Source organism: Montipora foliosa, chromosome 5 (genome assembly GCF_036669935.1).
Source record: "Montipora foliosa isolate CH-2021 chromosome 5, ASM3666993v2, whole genome shotgun sequence".
Lineage (NCBI taxonomy): Eukaryota > Metazoa > Cnidaria > Anthozoa > Scleractinia > Acroporidae > Montipora > Montipora foliosa.
This window is the reverse complement of record NC_090873.1, coordinates 1,837,263-1,853,063: the sequence shown is the minus strand read 5'-3', so window position 1 is coordinate 1,853,063 and position 15,801 is coordinate 1,837,263. Positions and strand designations below refer to the sequence as shown.

The window sequence follows — 15,801 nt, the reverse complement described above, 5'->3', positions numbered from 1 at the left end:
TAGCTTTTTTTTCTTTACCTTTCTTCTAACCTCCATTTTTGCAGCTTAAATCTCATTGGTGATTAGCAAAAGGAAAACCAAAAAGTCATAGCCATTAGCGCAGCACTTGGGAATAAACAACTGGGCACTCCACTTTAGCGGTTGTTTTGAATTCTCGGCTTAGTTGTTGTCACGTTCTGCTCATCTCCAGATACTCGGATTTCCTCGAATTTTCGGTGATGCTTACTAATGCAGGGATATTTTTGCGTGGTTTAAAACCATGCAGAGAAAGTGCATCTTAGTAAGTACTCGTGGTATCCAAAAAGAAAACTGGGGGTAACCATGCATTCTTTGGCGATAATTGAGCTTCAATTTGAGAAAGAACGCCATACATTGCTTTGTATTTTAGAGCTTTGTACAAATATTGTTCATGAATTATCTTTGAAAAATACGTGGTTACCCCCAATTTTTTTTTTGGATTTCAATAACACTTGGGAAGATCTACCTTTCCTGCATAATCATAAACCGTTGGATTTTGTTGAACAGCTATGATGTTGTAACCGTTTGCCTCCTCCTGTAAACCGCGTTGAAGCAAGTTGGAAGGAAGCTTAATCGATGACGGTAGAATGAGTTGAAAAGCGTGTTGAGACCTTTTGCCCACCCCATCAGTCAACATCGTTCAAAATCGTTCAACAAAATTGAAAGGCCCAAGCAAATTATTGCAGAAACCATTTGCAAAGGCCTTACGCGTGTAAACCTTGCTTTAACAACCATTCAACATTTCTTTTGTTATCGCGAATGTTGAATGAAGTTGAAGTAGTTTTTCGCCCCGCTTTCAACATTGTTGGGTGCGCGCGTGCGCACTAATCTGTCTCTCATTGACGTATCCATGGCCGTTTCCGTAGTAAAAACCGCGACTACAGCCCGGAACTGAATACCGGTCCTCTTGTGACGCGGTTGATAATGTGCTGAAACCGTTTGCCCACCCCACCCCAGCGGTCAACATCGTTCAACCAAAATCGGACGGATGTTAATGAAGCAAATGTTCAAGCCGGTTGCTCGGGCCTCTGGATAACAACAATTTCGTGTTTAATTTATGCATTTGTGACGTAAACTAAAGACAGTGCTCTTTGATTGGCTAAGAGGCACACCATTTGGCAGGAAGGCTGACAGACTGAAGAAACGATTGCTCTTAGGAGAGACGTGGGTGTTGTGGTATGGGTCTCCTTTTCGATTAAAATCATAATTGTCTGTTTAGGGTATTTGATCCTTGAAAATGGGTAGAAAATAATCAAAACATGTATAGTTATTAGCAAATTACCTTTGCACTTTTTTACACAAAGGGTATCAATTATAATAACTAAGGGTTAATGTAACTATGACAGCTCGAAAGCAATTTTCAATTAGATCCGTAGAACTTAGACCAATGACTTATAATGGGTGACGGGGTACCTTCAGTCGCTCACTGCCTCAAACTGTGCATTCTGCAATCTATATAAAGGTAATGAATACTTCGGCAGGTGCTGACGCGATAAGGTGTCTCCGATAATAAACTAGAAGTGCAAAATTAGCTTTCAGTTGAAACCAATTCATTTGCAAAATACATAGCCTTAGGTATATAAGTTAAATTTGTCATTCCTGGTAACATATGCACTGTGCCAGTGATAACGTTTACTGAGAAATAACTTGAATTGCTTTGCAGACTCGAAGTCTTTAAGGTTGAAAAGGGACGAACAGAATAATTCGTAAGTAAGTTTTGAGAATATGTTATACCTTGTTTTGTAAACCAATTTTTTAAAAACTTTAACTTCTTTTATGGAAGCGTTGTCTGTAAAACTGAGGCAAGACTTCGGTGTCTTATACCATAAATGGAAAAATTAGTCATAGGCTTGTTTAGCCCGCTATCAATGATACGAAGATGATTTGATCTGGCCCCAGTTGTCCAAACGATGGATAGCGTTTAGTGCTATCCCTCAGATAAATCACTATCCACTGAATAGCGCAATTGGTTTCGCTACGACTTATCCACTGGATAGTGATTTATCAGGCGGATAGCGCTATCCATAGTTTGAACAACTGAGGCCTGACTCGGTATTGTATACTAATTCCAACGATAAACTGTTTTGGAGTTTGTTGAAAATGATGAAGACCATTTTCCCCAAAACTGAGAAAAAACGACTATTTGGCGTTTTAATGCCATACGCTGCTTACAAACTTTTTTCTTTACTCTGTAATCAAAATGACATATACCGTAGCCCTAGAAACTCTTTAATTAGACCTTGAATCTGTTACGCTAGATTGTCTCTGTTTGCTAAAGAATTTACAACAAAATATGTCTTTCTAAGTTGTTGTTTGTATCATTGTGTCATCAATGGATAAATTACTTGAGGGAAGCCTTTCTTTTATGACCCAAACTCGTTTTGCGTTTGGTTTCTCACAATTGACTAAACCATTATCGGGTTTTTTTGCGTTTTCCGTGAAATATTGCATGGGAAGTTGTCTAATTATCCTTCGTCTATACGAAACAACATTCTCCTCAGTCTAGATCTACAGTGCAAAACATGCTTTACAGAACATAATCCACTGACCCAGCGGTCCTTGGGACAAAGTTAAAAAAAAAAACAAATTTGGATAGTACCCAGCAATGTTTCTATTGTTAAGAAATTTGCATAAAGAAAACGAATTAATATTTTAAAACCAAAGAGATGGCATACTATAAAGTTTTCAAGTTGCTATAATAAATTCTGTTGTTAAAATTGCTGACTGTCTTAAAATTACGGGAAATATATAAAGTACCTCTGAGTAACGTATTTCTTGGGCCGTTATTGGTCGTAGTGGCACATGGACGCGGGAATTAAAACGAGGTGCTATTACCTATTAACTTTAAAAAAAATACCGAGTATTTTCTTAGTGGTCTGCTGATACAAGCGGGAAAACACTTTGAAGTCAAGTGGGCTTTAATGAAGAATCCGGCCCGCTAAATCTAAAAATCTTGAGATACGAGCAACGTATTTGAAGGAAGTGAAAACAACCTTCTTTTAACAGGAAATCTTCAACGATAATTGACCTGTGTTGATTGGAAAAAGTCACCAGCAACTTATGGACGCGGTCTCATCCAATCAACAGTGGGGAGTTTATTAAGCAATTACAGTGGCAACATTTACGGAGACACAGTCTTTTAATTAAACAAACAGAATTTGCATACGTCTAGAAACATTCCCAAATCCTTCGCGAGTTTTTTTCGTCTTGTTCAATTTATACCTCCAAAGCAAATTATCTTATGATTAAAACGCTAGGGGCGGTCTTGAAGTAAGGATGGAGAAAGAAAGTTTTCTTGTTTTATTGTCACCCTTTCGTCAAGAACCCTCTTGTTGTTTATTTTCTGGGGAGAGAACTTAAAGTAAAGCGCTTAAATGCATGCCGCAGGTGCGGAACAATTGTCCGTTTTTTAATTTAACATTTGGACGTCTTAATTGTTCGTAGACGTTAAAGCAAAAAACTGCGTGTTTCTAGAAAGGAAAATGGCGTCAGTCATTAGACAACCACTGCAACTACGCATGAGTAAAAGTATTCTTACAATACAACCTCGAATCAAGGGACTGGGAAAGAAGTTACTTCCAATCAGCGTTCATTGGAAGTGCCAAGTCAACACAACGCTTAAGGTGTCAGTAAATCCCAAATGACCGCCATTTGTTGACGCCGCCTCGTGGGCCCACGTTTGACGCAAACCCCAATAAAGTACATATTTTCTGAAAGCTTAGTAATTGTAGAAGTGCCGAGTTTTAAAGTATGTTACACCAGAGAACTTTTAACGCAAGTGAAACACGAAAGATTTGTGAGCTATGAACGTTCATTCTCCCAACTAGTAGCGTATGGTTTTTTGTTGGGTAATCATGAGAATTTGGTGTTATATCAAGATCGCACCCCTTAACCTGATAATAATTTTCATTCTCAATACCTGTCTGACTGACGTTTCACTGAAAATGTGAAGAGAATTTACATACTGATCACTCCTGAGAGCCAATGGGTTAATTTAACTTTATTAACTCGTGTGATAAAACCAAATCTACATATTTTGAATCAACCATTAATTTGTTTTCTTTTGACATTACAGTGGTCGTCAAATTCTTTCCTTCTGTAAAAATGTGTTAAGGAGCAGGAATTTTTTATCGGTTTTAAACCATGAGTGGTTTTAGGCCCGATAAAACACGACCTGCGAGTTTATAACGATGTTTATCGTGACGTCACCCATTGTTGTTAATATGCAAACCACAACCCAATTGGCTTTTGAAACAATGACTTCTTTTGTTTCGTGGTTGGCAAATTTGAATATCAAAAGAATTGTGACGGAAATGTTTGTAAACAAGAAATATCGCTATTGAACGGCTTCAAAAACCGTACCATTCCACAAAAGCGTGTCCCTTTGGGGTCCGAACAAAGATTCAAACTGTGAGAGGAAAACATCACTTAGCATACTAAGCTATGCCTTCTAAGTATGCTTCATATAGAGTGTTTTCACATGACGTCACGGCGGCCATGTTGGTTTACCTAAACAAAGGAATGGCGGCCATGATAGTGTACCAAACTAATTCTCCGGGAAGTCAACTCTATTTTTATGCAAATGCATTCTTTTGTTTCAGTAATCCAATATGGCTGCTGGTCAAGTGAGTAAAATCGTCCCATAAAGAAGTATCGGTGAGCTGATAGGCTGTTTCGCTCATGAATTATTAATGAGTTTTTGAATGTCATTTAAAAAAACAAAGTCATTGATAACTGGAGCAAGAATAGCATCAAAATGTCTGCTTAATGTTTTTGTGTCTAAACCAGGACTGACGGAAAAAGAATTAAGTTGTCTTTTATCTCTTTAGGACCTTAAGTTGTCTTCTACTTCCTTAGGACCTCGAACGTAGCTCGTTGGAAAATCTAGGATGGAGACTAAGGCCATCCTCAGCGTGCTGATTCTAATAAGTTCATTAACACAAAGAGGAAATTCTTCGAATAAACATACCTATGGTAGGTAATTTGCGTGGGTTAAGATTGGTCTTCTAACAACTACAGATGATAACTGGACAACATTCCTTTATCCAGATTAGGCCAATGATATCTTTACACCCATTTTTAGTGGAAGTGATTGGCGCCAAATTTTCGGTAAAGTTTCTTCTTTCAGTTACATATTATTTGCATATCCCCTCGAAGACTTTCTGCTTAGGGGATTAGCCTGAGTTTCATTTGGTTAAAATCTCTTCATTTTGAAAAAAATTCTAGATGAAAATATCTGTCATCTTTGTTGTCGAAAACGAGAGTTTTGAGGTCCTCCTCGGAGAATAACTGAGGTCGTTTCCAAATGATCCCGACACTATTTCTGTTAAACTCACCACTTTAGTCCAGCGAGTTTTACTCCGCTTTTTGTTTTGGTCAGGAGAAGTGCTCAGATTTAACTATTGTGTGGGTTATGGACACTAGTTTAGACACGCGAAGCTAATTTATGGAAAGACACGTTTGAACTACGCCTACAAGCGCTGGCGCGCACTTGCACTTGCAGTTGTACTTGTTCCACCGCACGTGGAAAGTAAAAACACCAATTTCGTGTTACCTCGGTTGAAGCTGGAACCTCAATGACGTCAACGTCAGGCCACTATTTTGATAAAAATTAATCCCACCTCGGCTACTTATTTAAACTTTCTTGTGTTGGCGTTCTAGCTAAGTGTGAATGTCGCTGGCGTTTTAGCTTGCTCCGGCGTTTGCATTGTTGTTCACGTTAGAACTGGCTTTACTTACGTCACGAGATGCATATATCAGCAAGAATATCACACATGCATACGCTGACTGAATTTGATGGCATCATTTGCTTCGTTTTAGGAGTTATTAACGCATCTCCAATTGAATATCATGCAATGACTGTCGCTTTGAACACGTCGTCTTCTTTTGGTAATGTTACAATAACTCGGAAAATATTCAACGTCACAAATGAGTCGAGCTTAATCGACCAAGGTAAGCATCTAGAAGAATTAATACTTTAACCTCGGCGGCTTTTAGCAATTCATTTGTTAAGGACGGTGCCTACTAATTCAAAGGTATTTTTGCGCGGTTTACTGAATATGCGGGAAAAGCAGATCTTAAAAAGTGTTGAAATCCAAAACGAAAAATTGGGGGTAACCACGCATTTTTCAAAGATAATTAATCAACGATATTTGTAAAAAGTTCTGCTTTCTCCGCATAATTTTGAACCGCGCAAAAATATCCCTGTATTAATTAGCACTAGCAATAGGAAATCCGAGTATCTCGAGATGCGCAGAACGTATGCGCAATAAAAATAGTAGACACCGTCCTTAAATAACGTTGATGTGTTTTTAGCTGTAAAACCTGAATGGATTTTTCTGCTGTAAAACTATAACACCCCATGAGCCAGTGGAATGCAATCAATTACCATACCGCCTCCGATTGGCAGTGAATATGGCTCGAGGTTTCTTTTAACCAATCACTTAGCAAAGCAATTCAAAGCAAGAGCAGTGTTCCCTTAACCTAACCACCCCCACAATGGGGGTGGAGTGAACGCCACCCAGGCACCCAGGCGTCTTGTGTATGCGAGAAAAACTGATTTTCGTTTGAAGTGTCCCACAACTGGATAGAACTCGACTGAATAATGAAGAAACGTTTTTGTTTTTGCTTACAGCTTCATTGTTTGTGAACGTTTTAAGTCTTATCGAGGGAAGCTATGCGACAACTCAAGCATGCGCACTATCTACGGTGACAGGCATTCCTCTGATCCGCCTCCATGGAAACATCCAACCATTCGAACCATGCGAAAAGACGTTACAATTGTCAGCGAGCTATAAAGCCTATGCCCACGCTTCGCTTGACATACTCAATACGTTTCATTGGACAAAAGTTGCACTTGTTTTCGATGGTAAGAGCTCTTCTAATGATTAAATGTTTGATAATCAATAAAATGGGTCACGTAGTAGATATTTTCAGAAATCTTTCAGAAATCTCTTCTTTTTTCTTATGACTTCTACCAAATACACTGGTCAGGGACCTGTTTCTCGAAAGTTCCGAAACCGTTTTTAGGCGTATTTCGGGGAGCATTTATATTAATGTATCTTCAAACCGAAGCCTTTTCGATGCGTGGGACTTGGCAAGTATGCTGTTTGTCGTGTCTTGAAAAATGTGCTTAAAGGTCAGATTTCTAAAACGAATGGATCGTATTTTTTTAGATTAGTTTTCGAGCCCGTAAAAGTCATCGAGACGTTTCCGTGAAGTTATCATAAGTTTCACGGAATGCTATCGCGACTTTCGAGAAACGGTCCCAGATCCGCAAACGGCCTTAGACAGTCCAGGGTTGCTAATGTAAAAATAAATACTTCATAATTCATAAAAAGCATGAAGAAAGTGTGCAAGAACCTCATATGACATAAATAATTACAGTATTTTCAGGGACTGAAGATGATACAGAAATTATAAAAGAATTGTTGACCTTCATCCTATTCGACTACCATAAAGGAAACCTACTCTCCAAGTAAAAAGTAACTTAAACCAGAGGAAAATGTTCGCAAACAATAGTTTTAGAAAATTTTCCCAGCAGAGTGTTTATATCAGCAGCACGCCACAGTTATTCAAGATGGCGCCGCCCGGCAAATTTGAAAAAAAAAAAGAAGCGATTGTGAGTTCATTTATCATATCGACTCAAACGCTTTCGTTGAGGACAATTTACTCAACATCCTTTCTTATTTTTTGAATGTAACGTGTACGAATGCTTTTCTTATCTTCATTTATCGGCTGTGGTTCTACCTTCCTTTTTCATTATTTTCTCATAGTGTCACAGATTCTCGTGCGGCCTTTTTTCCTTCCCTTCTCCTCTGTGTCACCAATTTTTCACAAAATCGTTTACAATTTTTTCTTTTCTTTTAGAATTTCGTTTACACGAAGCTGGGTACTTCCACGCCATATCCCAGAGTTTAAAGTTTACCGTACAGCTTCTCCAAATTCCTCAGAAAGTTGTGATATCACAAATAATGCAGCAAATTGCGGAACTCGACCCGGATATGATTTTACTGTACACAAGCACGGAAATAATGAAGTCGCTCATGCAAGAGGTAAAATGATATTGATTTAGCTTATATAGAAAATGTCGGCCCCTAAAGGGTGTCAAACTTTGGAACAAATAATGTTAGAACTGGCCATTCCTCAAAAGAACGAACTTAGATTTTTTCTTTGTGGCACGTTCTATCATCATCATCACCCTATTTTTTATCCTCGCATTTTAGAGTAGCTTTATGTAGCTAATGTCTCCGAGCATTTACCCTCCCACTACATACTACAGAGGACAGACAACAACGCCGGGAACTCAATGCCCTAATCTTTGCGAATGTTGTGTTCGTTCTTTAATGTCCCACATGATTATGAAAATTGAAGAGTTGTGAGACGGGGCCTACGGTTTATCGTCCTTATTCGAAAAGACTAGGGAGTCTAACCATTTGCAGATTTCATTCTAAAGACAGCACTTTTTTCTCAGTTATTTTAAAGACCCCGAGTGTTGGTCCGACCAGAGTCGAATTCACGACCTCGCAGCCCGATGCTCAACCGACTGAGCCACCGGTGCGCTATTCCGACATAAATTTTAAAACCACAGCTATCTCCGGAGCTTTATAAGAAAACTTATTGCGGAAACTTGTTGTCTTTGTTTACCTGCCAACAGAAGCCGTGTAATGTTAAAGCTGGATTCAAATGGATCGTTCAGGGGCAGGTAATCATCTTTTTTTTCTCCTGAAAGTGTATTGAGATTTCTTTTTTTGAAATGCCTTTTTGAAGTTTGTTCTATTGTTCGAGTAGAAGTTCGAATTCAGGCTCTTTGCCATCTATTGTTTCCTCAGAAGGTAAACTTTGCTTCACACACTGTCTTTCAATAGCCATGAGGGGTGGGGGGTCACAAAGCGATGTGTACTAGAAATCCCCTCGGGGAAGAAATTGATGCTTGGGGGATGCCATGGGATGAATGGATGCTTAAACTGAGGTAAGCCCTGGAACTGGGAGCTAACGTGGCTTGTAAGAGGTTTGACTTTTTGCAAAACTAATTCCGAAATACCTTCATTAATCAATACTTTACCTTGCTTGTGTTCCGTTTCATTTTGCCCTTTAGGCTCCTATGAACTTGACCTGTCTCGAAAACAGCGTCGTTCTCTCTATGAAGCTTCAATTTATCGAAGACAAAGCTAGCGCAGAATTGAGAACTGCTCCTGGATTTAACGACAAGGTATGTTACCTCAATTTGGAATATTTCTTTTGTTGAGGATCCCCTATAACATACATTATATCTCGGCATAGTCCTGTTCCGGGACTCCCTCTTACCCCGCCCTGAAAATGGGCGGGGTAAGAGGGAGTCCCGGAACAGGACTAATCTCGGCATTGATGTGATAATGTTATTTTGGTATCATCGCAGGAAACAGTCGGCCTCGCTTACGATGCCATCCAAGTTGTTAGGCAAGCAATGAGCACACATCCATGTTCTTCAATTAATGGATCTTCTGTGTCTTTGCAAGATAGAAATGATATGTTGGAGTGCATGAAAAAGGTAGAGTGAAATGAGAACTGAGTCGATCTTTTGAGCAAAAGATTCATGTACCGTAATTATTCGATTAAGCGCCCAACGTCGAATAAGCGCCCACCCCGAAGGTAGAAAAAGTTAATAAGCGCTCAGCCTGGAATAAGCGCCCACCCCCACCGAAAAAGTCGAATCAAGGGTGAATCGAACTCAGGACCTCTTGCACCAAGGCAACTAACCGATTGTGCCATCCGTTCTCAGAACACAAATGAATTCATTAATTTTCTTATACCGGTTTTTTTCCTCCTTTGTTCTGTCAGAATACAATCTGTGTGATGTGTAAATATTATTAAAAGTGTGAACAATAAAATAATTTTAAATTGAATTGGAATAATCTCTTTGAAAGATTTACCACTAGGTACTTCCAAATTTCCTTCTTCGTCATAAACCTGCGTTCGATTTGCATTTTCGACGTGTGATATCAGCATTTCTTCTAATATTTCGCTTTCATCTCACTTTCAACGTTAACAGGTCAATATAGATGGTATTACAGGTCCTGTCAAATTTGATGATGATGGAAAAAGAACTGCAGTAGAGCTGGAAATTTTAAATCTTCGAAACAATTCCTTCGTGAAAGTAAGCTATTCCTCTATTAAAATGCTCGTGTAAGAGACTGGATGTTACCAGGGCGATGAAAAAGTGGTTATAAAGACACTGTTTTCTTGATTTTGAATTACACGTTATCCAGTCTCGGGTAGCCTTGTAGCTTTTGTTTAACTTATTCATTTATTCATTCATTCATTCACTCCGACTCGCTCGCTCACTCACTCACTCACGCACACATTCATTCATTCATCAGTTCGTTCGTTCATTCATTTATTTATTCCTTCGTTTGTTCATGCATTTACTCGCTAACTCTCCCTTTTATCCATTAATAAATCCATTCATCCCTTCATTCATTCTTTCTTTCCTTCACCCCAAAAACCTGGTGATCACGCAATTCTTATTTTTAGATTGGCAACTGGAATTCTACTAAGCTGGCTGTGCTCTATGAAGATATTAGGACGAATGGGGGCACAGGATCGTCTATTGGGGTGGCCGGCAAAAAGATCAGGGCTGTTGTCACATTGGTGAGTGTGAATTAAGACTATAGTAATGTACTGTGGGACTGTTAATTTTTCGACTGTCAATAGTTTTAACTGTTACTTCAAAGCAATAGATTAACTAGCTGACTGGCAATGTAGAGCAGTGAGAGACTGACGGACTGACTGACTGACTGTATGACTTGCTAGCTGACTAACTGAATGACTTGCTGGCTGACTGACTTTCTGACTCACTGACAAAATAAATGACTGACTGACTGATTGACTGACCTAATGATTTATTGACTGATTGGCCGACTAATTGACTACCTGACGTAATCACTTACTGACTGACTGATTGAGTGGTTGACTAACAGGCTGACTAACTCATTAACCAACCCAAACAATGAGAAGACAACATGTTTTATTGTACCTAGCATATTACAATCAGAATTACAAAAGCTATTAGTAAATATTTATGATAAAGGTACTAGCTGGTACTGAACTCCAAAACCGTCACTGTATCATTTTTTCTTACAGATTGTAACGGTGGTAATAAACTGAGACAAAGTTAAACAAACTTTTGAACAAAAATCTCACTCAAATAGTCACTCGAACTTCAATGATCTTGGATCGTTTGTTGTTAATACTGTCATAGTGTAAGTGGCCCGCCAAGAATAACTGGTTATGAAAAACGAGTGGGGGCTTGGGTCGAGGAGCCCCACTCCTTTTTCATACGCAGTTTTTTTCGTTTTCCTGACTATCTGGGAGCCTGGAACAGGCTAGCCTAGAATAGCTATGCTAACTGTGGGCTACTATGGTCTTGTTTGTATAATAATGATTTTTTTTTGTAAATAAAGTGAAAATCCCTCAGTCGGTAAATTTTTTGTTTCTTGTTTCATGAAACTAGGATGCACCGTTCTTCTTTGCCAATAAGAAAGAGGATGGTACAGTTTACTATGCAGGGTATTGCATGGACCTGTTAAATGAACTGGCCAGGACACTTCATTTTGCGTACGAAGTGTACATTGTACCACATGGAAAATATGGCGCTTTGACAGAAAATGGGACTTGGAACGGGATGATTGGAGAGCTGGATAGAAAGGTGTGTAAAATTTGATGACTTGGTGAATCGCTCAGTAATCTTTTAGTTAGTGAAACCGTTAGTCAATTGAACAGTCAGTCAATAAGTTTATCACTTAATCAGACAATGAATCAGTCATTCAATCAGTTTAAGTTAGGTCTCAGATTATTCACTCCGTTTGACATCGTCGGTCAATCAGAGCCAGTCAGTCGGCTGTTCAATTGTCGGGCACTCTCACGGTGAATCAGTCAGTCGGTGTAGTTTTTTATAGCACGCCAGCGGTATCGTCATATACCCGGGAACTTTTGTATGCACGAGAGAGCAAGAAAAGCGAGGAATTGTGTACTTATGTGACAGATGAAAGTTGTCTGTTGTAAAGCCTTTGTGGCGTACCTTAATTTTGAAATAAATCGTTACAGTCGGTCAGTCGTTGTGTTAGCCAGTCGATTAAGGACTAAACAAGATAGAGACGTTAGCCAGTCAGCAAGTCAGGCATTGTTCTGAACTTTCAGACACTCAGTTTGCCAGTGAACAGAGCATAATCATACATACATACATACATACATACATACATACATACATACATACATACATACGTACATACATACATACATACATACATACATACATACATACATACATACATACATACATACATGATTGACCACTCCCCACAGGGGCTTTTCCGGGCCATTGAAACACAATTACGGCAGATCAGAACATTCAACAACAACTGTTAAGAATCCCAGCTGGGGGGAGTCAAACTAGTTGGCTATTTACTGAGAAGTTGAACCAGGGACTAGTTGTAACAAATTCAAGTCAGTGGTCAGAATGTGTCTTGGACCCGGGATTCCTGGATCTTAACGCAAGCGCCCTAAACACTGGGCCGCACTGCTCCCTTCATACGATCGGTTATTTGTATTGTCCATACATGTGAACTGTGTACCCTTTGGTACCTTCGTAATCAAAACTCCAAACCTGCAAAACTGAATACTTCAGTTTCGATTAAAAACCCCCGTGCAGAATTTTTGTGCAAACTGAGATGCTCCTGCACAAACGTTAATGTCTCAGAAGCTTCTCCTTTCCTTTAATTCACTGACTCTTGTCGATTCTTAGAACGCTGACGTAGCGGTAGCCCCGTTAACTGTCACAGAACTTCGCGAAAAGGCAGTGGACTTCATGATGCCATTTATGTATTTTACTGAGGATGTTCTAATCAGGAAACAGACATCAAAAAAAGAAATTGATTATCTGCAGTTCATGAACCCGTTTGAACTCGAAGTATGGGTCTGTACCCTGGCCACCATTGTCATCATCTCGATCTCTGTGTTTATAATCAACTATTATAGTCCGTATGGTTACAAGCAAGACGACGGCAAAGGTACTTCGGAAGAGTTCAATTATTTCAATAGTCTGTGGTTCTCAGTTGCTTGTATGCTACAACAAGGAGGTGATAACACCCCAAGAAGCTTATCAGGTGAGACTGTAGTCAATCGGTGTTTTAGAATTAAGAAGTAGAAGTAGATGAACATATTGATTTCTAAAAGAACTCAACAAAAACCTTTATAAAGTATGGTGTGTCCTCTTTTCACATTCATGCTTGGGTTGAAAAGGTGGGTGAGATCAAATTTGGACAGATAGCGGCTTCCAGAGGCACCCTGACAGGCTGAGGTCGATCTCACCCCAGAGAGAGAATTGTAGATCACCATGAGACTGTATGTGGGGTTGCGGTGTATAAACCATTACCATTACCACAAAAAAGGACACCAGGGGCCCGTTTCTCGAAAGTCCCAAAAACTTTTCGGGCCCGAAAAGCCATTTGTGGAACTGCCAACCACTTGTTTTGGAAAGCCGTTCTTTTAACATCTTTTCAAGCTAACTAAAAGAAAAGGGTCTGTGAAGTTTGACGAATTAAATCAAATCCTCTCCGTTCTTGAGATACAGAAGAAATTGTGACACCCGACAATGGCCCGTAAAGTTTCGGGACTTTCGAGAAACGGGCCCCAGGGACCTTAGGCACGCCTGGCGACCTTGACCAGAAAGAAAGCGAAAACCATCAGCCTGATGGCAGTAAAAAAAACGACAGCTTTATTTCCCCCCTCCCCTCACCAGAAATGCCTTGGACGCCATTGTTCTATTCTAATCTCATCGTCGTCGAACTCCATTGTGAATATTGCTGCATATAGTCCGGCCACAATTCACAAGGAGGAATTCATTGTCATTGTCATTGTCATTTCAAAGACCTTTAAAGTGCTACTGTAACCAAAAAATCAATTTTTATATTTCTTTGGATTTCAAAACTACGTTAACGAAACAGTAAGTGACCTACTTTCTAAGCCTTGATTTAAAAAAGATACCTGTTAATTTTAACTGGAATTTTCCTATTTAATGGAAAAGTCTGCTACGAGCCTAGAAGGCCCATCAGACCGGGGCTTATCTCCGGTTACTGTAGCATGAAGCGACTAGGAGTATTTCTACTCACCCTGGATGGGATGCCAGTCCATCGCAGGGAAGTGATTTTTTTATTATAGAAACCCGTTCGTTCGCTCGTACGAATGATTAGAAACTTGAGATTTTCCTCAGGTTTCAGCGTTTGGCTATGAATTGATGGTTAAAATAGTTCAAGTTTTTATGTTTTTGACCTTCCTATAACCTTCAAATTTTCCCATTTTGAAGGGACGGCAAACGGAAATTTTTATTTATTTTTATTTTTATTAAATCTTATTTGAAGTAAACGAAAAAGTCCAAGCTGCTTCTTGTCTTAAAACTATGAAAATTCTCCCTTTGTCTTCATTTGATTTTTGTCGTAGAACTTGCTCCTTAGTTGTGGCGAAAAGACAAAAATAATCTTAAATTGGAGAATAAGTTTCGTTATTATATGGCAAGCAATTCTCATGCTAAATGGAGCACTTTGATTGGACTGTTTTTGGTCGAGATTTTACAGTACGGACCATTACCAGGGAAACTATCCGTTTCCGTATTTTTCTCTCTTTCCCGGAAAATTCAAGTTGAGCGAAACAAAAAACGTTTTAAAAAGCGGAATTTAATTTTTTCATCACAACAATACAATTATGGCAGGTGAAGTTTAGTTTTACATGTTAAAGGTTACCATTCAAAGTTCGCTGATGGACGACGATTATGAACATCCACCAAGCGGAGAAGAAACGATGCCATATAATAAACAACTTACTAACCTCACTTGCTTGGGACCGTATAAGTACAGGGGAACATTGGCCCTCGGTCGTTTTTGTTGTCGGTCCGTACTGCCACGAACCCCAGCCAATATTCCCATTTAGTAAAAGGTTATTGATTTTTTGCAAACAAAAAATTTATGCCTGTTGATTGCCTTTTTTTTGCAGGCGGGAACAGTACTTTTTTCTTACTTTTCTTCTTTTTTCTAGGCCGTATTCTTGCGGGTTGTTATTGGTTTTGCATTCTCATCTGGGTTTCTACATACACTGCGAATCTAGCAGCTTTCTTCACCGTAAACAACGCAGAGCATCCTATTGGCAATCTCGAGGACATCGTCAAGACTTCCTACCAGGTTGGAGTCCTCGATTCGTCCAGTACCCACGCCTTTTTCCAGTCGAGCACATACGACTTGCACCAAAAGATCTGGTCGAGAATGGAGAGGGACGGTACCTTACTGAAAAGTGTCGAGGAAGGTGTCCGATGGGTGAGGGAGAAGGATAAATTTGTGTTCATTTCCGACGGACCGATGCTCCAGCATATTGCTAACCAACCACCGTGTGATCTCAAATTAGGTAAGACACGTTGCCGGTAAAATCCGTTCTCAGGTTGAATCCTTTTTAAGCTAGGTTAAATAGGTGATCCTCTTTTTACCGAGGTTGAATATCATACCCACTCAGATCGATTGAAGAAACTTTTTTGGAGCCTAAATTAAGAATAGAGAAAAAATAGTATCAGGTTAGGATTAGTTTTGGTTATTATACACAGATATTAATTGATTAATCATAGAAAAGTAAATGTTGAAAAGACATGGTTGAGTTGAGTATGTTCTTCGTTGTGGTTTAATGGTGAAGACATAGTACTACAGATTTGGAGGGTGCGAGTTCGAATTCCGGGAAGGGGATAGTACAGTTATTTGTCCCCTTACT

General features: G+C 39.4%; 1 protein-coding gene across 2 annotated transcripts in view; it reads left to right on the top strand.

Moving 5' to 3' along the window:
* The first annotated feature begins 1,699 nt into the window (after nucleotides 1-1,699).
* Nucleotides 1,700-15,801, top strand: part of LOC138002842 (glutamate receptor 2-like) — a 27,715-nt gene continuing 13,613 nt past the window's right edge. Inside the window, exons 1-14 of one of the 2 annotated variants that reach the window (XM_068848820.1) lie at nucleotides 1,700-1,728; nucleotides 4,620-4,674; nucleotides 4,876-4,992; nucleotides 5,839-5,970; nucleotides 6,653-6,886; nucleotides 7,888-8,072; nucleotides 8,675-8,722; nucleotides 9,116-9,229; nucleotides 9,416-9,547; nucleotides 10,049-10,153; nucleotides 10,531-10,647; nucleotides 11,510-11,704; nucleotides 12,800-13,160; nucleotides 15,085-15,447. In XM_068848820.1, coding sequence (XP_068704921.1) covers nucleotides 4,908-4,992; nucleotides 5,839-5,970; nucleotides 6,653-6,886; nucleotides 7,888-8,072; nucleotides 8,675-8,722; nucleotides 9,116-9,229; nucleotides 9,416-9,547; nucleotides 10,049-10,153; nucleotides 10,531-10,647; nucleotides 11,510-11,704; nucleotides 12,800-13,160; nucleotides 15,085-15,447 — 2,071 coding nt within the window. In that variant the 5' untranslated portion in view covers nucleotides 1,700-1,728; nucleotides 4,620-4,674; nucleotides 4,876-4,907. The remainder of the gene's footprint in view (nucleotides 1,729-4,619; nucleotides 4,675-4,875; nucleotides 4,993-5,838; nucleotides 5,971-6,652; nucleotides 6,887-7,887; nucleotides 8,073-8,674; nucleotides 8,723-9,115; nucleotides 9,230-9,415; nucleotides 9,548-10,048; nucleotides 10,154-10,530; nucleotides 10,648-11,509; nucleotides 11,705-12,799; nucleotides 13,161-15,084; nucleotides 15,448-15,801) is intronic. The other variant, XM_068848821.1, reaches the window with a different exon arrangement.